The sequence below is a fragment of the Doryrhamphus excisus genome, linkage group LG16, assembly GCF_037039965.1.
Source record: "Doryrhamphus excisus strain RoL-2023G ecotype Guam linkage group LG16, RoL_Dexc_Guam_v1.1, whole genome shotgun sequence".
NCBI lineage: Eukaryota > Metazoa > Chordata > Actinopteri > Syngnathiformes > Syngnathidae > Doryrhamphus > Doryrhamphus excisus.
In genome coordinates, this window is record NC_136372.1 from 918,465 (window position 1) to 924,189 (window position 5,725).

At 45.7% G+C, this 5,725-nt stretch overlaps 1 protein-coding gene across 3 annotated transcripts; it reads left to right on the forward strand.

The window, feature by feature from the left end:
• The first annotated feature begins 61 nt into the window (after positions 1-61).
• LOC131102904 (nuclear distribution protein nudE homolog 1-A-like) lies at positions 62-4,818 on the forward strand. 3 transcript variants are annotated; one of them, XM_058048584.2, is made up of 9 exons: positions 66-564; positions 941-1,104; positions 1,378-1,531; positions 2,606-2,754; positions 2,848-2,984; positions 3,058-3,255; positions 3,539-3,612; positions 4,176-4,320; positions 4,397-4,818. In XM_058048584.2, the coding sequence occupies exons 2-8, from the start codon at positions 1,019-1,021 to the stop codon at positions 4,281-4,283; spliced, it is 906 nt and encodes a 301-aa protein (XP_057904567.2). In that variant the 5' UTR covers positions 66-564; positions 941-1,018; the 3' UTR covers positions 4,284-4,320; positions 4,397-4,818. The 3 variants fall into 3 exon arrangements, with proteins under 3 accessions (XP_057904568.2, XP_057904567.2, XP_057904566.2); XM_058048585.2 differs by having other exon boundaries at positions 62-564; positions 981-1,104; positions 4,176-4,818; XM_058048583.2 differs by having other exon boundaries at positions 4,176-4,818.
• Positions 4,819-5,725: the final 907 nt, after the last annotated feature.

Consider the following 5,725-nt stretch of genomic DNA (forward strand, 5'->3'; position numbering starts at 1 on the left):
CCTTCAATTTCAAGCGAACAGCACGCGAAGGCACCACGAGCATGAATCCATCAACACGTCTAGACTGGCAACATTAAGCGGACACGCCTCTTCCCTCTGATTGGATAATTACAGGCAAAATTTCCCCCGTCACACTTTGAATGACAAGACAATCGACGAATGGGAAGCTCAAACGAGCTTGGAGCTTTAACTTGTGATTGGCGGATTCTTCGGGACAATATGAATGGCAGCGTTTATTGTTCGACGTCCTCACACGCTGGACGCAACTTTGGATCCCAGCTGGACGGTTCTTTTAAAGATCCCGGAGTCTAAGATCCAGCCGCTAAGATTGGGCGCTGTTGGCCGGGTCTGACGAAGGCGAGTGGGAACTTTTGTGTTTTGTTTGTCGTCTTTTACGACACTTTGCACACTGAGAGCTGGTGTGTTTACGTCAGCTGGGATTTAAATGGTTAACTCGCTTAGCACGTCCAGCTAACTTATTTGCATTTAAAAGCCCAGCAGATTCCATTGACCCTTCTCTGCTTCTTTGTATTGGAAACTTGGAGCCCAAAAGCCCTGCTAAAAGTAAGTACGATGAATATTTTATGTCTGACTTTTTAAGGCTTGAATGTTTCAAATCTTCAAAAGTTTGTATGTAATTAACAATCGAGCATATTATGTATTGACCTCTATGCTATAACTTGTATTTGTTGGTCCATTAGTGCCTCGAACGTTATAAGAGACATTCGATGTTATCGCTCCATTATGTAGTGATTCATGATAAATGGGCTCAGTACTGCAATATAAATATATTTTTGCCCATCAGTTTTTATGCCGAATGTGAGAGAAAGTCCTGGCGAGACCTTTCTCTTCATGTTATATATTCTACATCATGATGGTTCATTAAAATGCTGTAAATCAAACTCAAATTGACCACTTTCCAAACGGGATTCCACTGCAGGTCCACCAAAAGGCTTGACTCTGCTGTGCTGATCCATCAGGGAAGGTCTGGTTCTTTGAAACCTGGACCGGGGTGAAGATGACGGATCCGGAGACTCCTGAGTTTGGGTCCTTGAAGGAAGAACTGGACTACTGGAAGGAGCAGGCTGCCAGGCACCAGCAGAGGTTTGGTTTCCTGTCCTTTCAAAACCACAGCACTGCATTTCCAACCTGATGGAAGATCATTTTTCATCTTGTGTACACAAAATGAAAAATGATATGTTGGCATCTTGTGTGAGATGCTTGCTTGTTGCCACAGGATTGAAAAATAAAGCTGTGGAATTTTGGAAAGATAACCAACAGTGTTCCGTTTGTATAGTAACTACGCATGACTTCTTATTCTATCTATTTCTGGACCCAATCACAAGACCTTTGACCTCTGCGTGCGTGTTTGTTCAGCTCGGAGGAGGCCGGCGAGGAGCTGCGGGAGTTTCAGCAGATGAGTCGAGACTACGAAGCCGAGCTGGAAGCCGAGCTGAAAGTGTGCGAGACGCGAAACCGGGAGCTCCTCTCCTTCAACAACCGCCTCCGCATGGAGCTGGAAAACTACAAGGTAAGGAGCACGTTGTCTTCATTGGGACGTGGCCTCGTGCTGCCTTTTCTTCACTTACAGCAGCGTCCTCCTCCAGGGGGTGGGGTGGTTTAGTGGAACAGACCGCATGAGGCTCGGCGGAACATTCTGTAACTTTTGGTGCTAAAAAAAAAAAAAAGTTGAATGATTCTTTGTTGATGTGCTGAGATTGCGGAAAATGATTTTATACTTCTGGGCCAAAATATTAGGTACATGTGCACCATCTATTTCAAATGTTGACACCTTTTGTCACGGAATAAGGCACAGCTTGTCCATGGAGGTGATTGGTTGGCCGAGACAGAGGGCTGATTGTGGCCATGAGGAGGCAGCTGATGACGCCGGAGGCGACGTCGCAGCATCCATATGACACGTCCTGTTATGTCACCCCCTCACGTTGTGCATTGCTTATTGCATACAGCACATGTCACAAGCTCCGCCTCCTCTTGCTGCGTGTGTCCATGCAGTGAGCGGCCGGTACAGGAAATGTATTCCGCCACCCGGGAAATATGACAAGTAGGGCAAAGGGCGGACGCCTCCTGTGTCTGTTTTCCTTAGTCTGAGGCTCTTCTGGGTGCTGGAGGTTCCGTTTGAGTTTGGCTTGGTTTTCTATGCAGTCATGTTTCGCTATAGCGATGCTTCGATAAACGCACAGCTGACATCCCATGACTTGTCACTTGGAGAGGCTAACTAGTTAGCTTGTTATGCTAGCTGCAGCCGTCTGTTATGTCCCGTAGCGTGTGCAATGTGATGTAAACAAAGACTAGGGGTGTAAAAGTGACTTTAGGGGGGTTATGTCTACAGGGCTGTCATGTAAAAGCCGTATTTAGAAAGTCATGAAGTACAAATATTGTCCTTTTATTTGTACTTGGCAGACATTCACTTATCCCAGTGGTGTATGGAACCAATTAATTGCAATAAACGAGGGATGATTTAACTGTACTATAAGGCTCTACATTGCTTCAATGGTGAGGTGATCCAGCTGGGAGGACTCGGGGTAGACCTTGGACACACTGGAGGGACTGCTCCAAGTGTGAATATGCCACTTCTCCCTTCCAGGAAAAGTACGAGACGCAGCACTCAGAGGCCTGCCGTCAGATCTCCGTCCTGGAGGGCGAGCTGGCCGAGGCCACGTCGGTCCGAGACCAGCTCCACAAGTACATCAGGGAGCTGGAGCAGGCCAACGATGACCTGGAGAGGACTAAGAGGTCTGCCTGGCCTACTATTAGATACCAGATATTTTCTTGCTCGTGGACTTGAGGAACAAGCCTGAAAGGGGGGGGTCTGTTGTGTTGTGTCAGGGCCACCATCATGTCACTGGACGACTTTGAGCTGAGGATGAACCAGGTCATCGAGAGGAACGCCTTCCTGGAGAGCGAGCTGGACGAGAAGGAGAATCTTCTGGAGTCGGTCCAGAGGCTGAAGGACGAGGCGCGAGGTTGGCGGAGTCTCCCGATGTCTCCGATGAAGATGTGGTGATGTTTTTCATGGAAGACAAACGTTTCTCGCAGACCTGAAGCAGGAGCTGGCGGTGCAGCAGAAGCAGCAGATACCCGACAGGTCCAGACCCACCCTCAACGGCGTGACCAGAGAACCTTCATCAACAACAACCTCCGCCCCCACGGCGCCTTACCCCACCCCGCCCCTCACGCCTCCAGCCACGCCCGCCAGACCGCCAAGCACACCTGAGCAGACCTCCACCAGAAGAGGTGAGTCTTGGATGAGTTTGAAATTATGACTTTTTTGTTGTTGTTTTTTGTTCTATTTTGACATTTTTGATGTTTTATTTTTAGCTTTCTTGTTAAATTGGTACTAATCTAACATTGATGACTTTTATTTGTCATATTTCCGACTTTCTTTGTTACAATGTTCCCAAAATTTCTTAATTGTTTTTGTGGATTTAAAAATATATTTGTTATTATTTTGAAGTTGGTGGGCGGGCACCGTGACGCTGTAGCAACACAACGCTAACGCTGCTCTTTGTTTTGTCAGGTGAAAGTCCTCTGACCACCTCGGCCAGGATCTCCGCGCTCAACATCGTCGGCGAGCTGCTCAGGAAAGTCGGGGTAAAGAAGAGGAGTTGTGGTTGGCTTCCATGTTTGATGAACGTGTCTAAGAAGCAGTGATTCCCAAACACGAGCATGCTGCAGGATCTGACGCAAATGGCAAACGCCAGAGAGGAATGCTGAACGTAGTTTTTAACAAAGACCGAAATTAAAATCTACCCGTTGATGCCGCCACCTTTTTGGTTGAACGTGCAGCATTTCTCTCATGCAGGTGTTTTTGTGCTGTTTGACATTTGCAGCATGTTCCTGTGTTGTGTTGAACGGCTTTGGATCATTTGTGTTTTCACCTTATTGGTCTGCTAATGATTATTTCTTAAATGTTGATCCATCTATGCCAGCTATGCATCATAACAGGTAGAACAATAACGGGTTCTTCCACTAGGTGGCAGCAGATGCATGTCAACATCCTTGCAACAGACTTCCATTTGCATGATTGTTTTTTTTGTATAAATATGGTAAAAAATTAGGGAGATTCTGATCTTCCTGAGAAATTCGTGTGCAAGCACGGACGTCCTCGTCCTCCAAACTAAATCTGTTCTAAAGCGGTATCCTGTCTCAAGCAGAATCTGGAGTCCAAGCTGGCGTTGTGCAGAGATTACGTCCACGATCAGCCGTTAGGCCGCAGAATCCACGTCAGCAATGGACAGGGTCCGGCAGCCGGCCTTAACTAACCTTCAGACTCCGCCTACCTACGGCCCCCGCCACCAGGTTGGTCAGTCCTCGCCGCTTCTGTAAATCCACAAGGTTGTGGTGTTCACCGTCCACGTTGGACTTGCTGCTGCAGATTTGTCCTCCGTCCAGCCCGGATGGTCCCAAAGGGTTGTTTCCTCGTGACACGGCATGGTCTGGTAGCGGCTCGCTATCGACCACACCAGCTTGTCAGGACTCGCACTTACCTTCAACTGGCTAATGCCTGGTTAACCAATGACTGACCAGATGCCCCCATTCTCTTTATATTTGAGGAGAAGTCACATTTAAGTGCTATTTTCAATTTTGAGACAAATGCACTCCCCTTCCCACCAGTCCTGATGCCTCCAACACCTTGTGGCCACTTGTGGTACTGCGTTTAAAACTGCCTTACTTATTACCGTAATGTGTTTTTTTTTTCTTTGTGGTAAGATGAATGAAATGTTGAGCCTTTTAACTTGTAGCTTTGCTTCCGTCTGCACTGAGTTTTTTTCCACTCTGAATAAAGAATTGATTGACTGCTCTAGTTTGGCTTTCGACAGCTTTGACGATCTTAGATCCTCCTGTTTGATGGAGCTATGAACATAGCCTGTCCTTTAGCGCCACCTGCTGCACAAACCCGGTCATTGAACTGCCATCCAGCTGCTACGGTGAAAATGAGATCAAAATCCAATGTTGAAATATGACAGAAAAAAGCAGCACACTGGTAAGTGGTTAAACTGTGATTTAATACCGTTAATTGAAAGTTAATTTGACAATCCATTGAGAGATAAATGAAGAATCACAACATTCGCTACGAAAAGTGCATCATTTCATCCACAAGCAAAAAAAAACATCTAAAATGTGTTAATCAAATTTAATTTGACAAATTCCTCAGTGTTACATCAGTAAAATAGAGGTGATTTGTTGCCTTAATGCTAATTAATGTTACGAAAGGTTTGTGTGCGATTTTTTTTTATTGTTTGCATACATATCACCATATAGTTTTTTTTATACTTGGGCAAACTAACACGCTATATTTTATTTCAAATGGTTTTATTGCGCATTAAATTGGTTGTTTGTATTTTGAAAATGTGTTTCTGACTGGCTCCAAACACTATTGGAGATATAAAACAATACTGGGTCTTACCACAGGGGGCAGCAAAGCGCCAAGTATGCCGGACTATCCCGGAAGAAGAATTGGTGCGCGTTAAAAGCGTTGCCAGACCATCGCCAATTACCGTATTTGTATGCTAATGCAACATTTTGTAGCATGTTCAATCAATAACTTTAAGAAATCCCATAATTTAGGAGTATTATACCCCAACAATATTAGCAAACTAACAGGATTCGTCCTGCACTGCTTCAGATGTTGTCCATTGTCTCACCTTTACAGCCAGGTGGGCCCTTTTCTTGTGCTGTTAGCTTGAAAGGTAAACCTGGATAA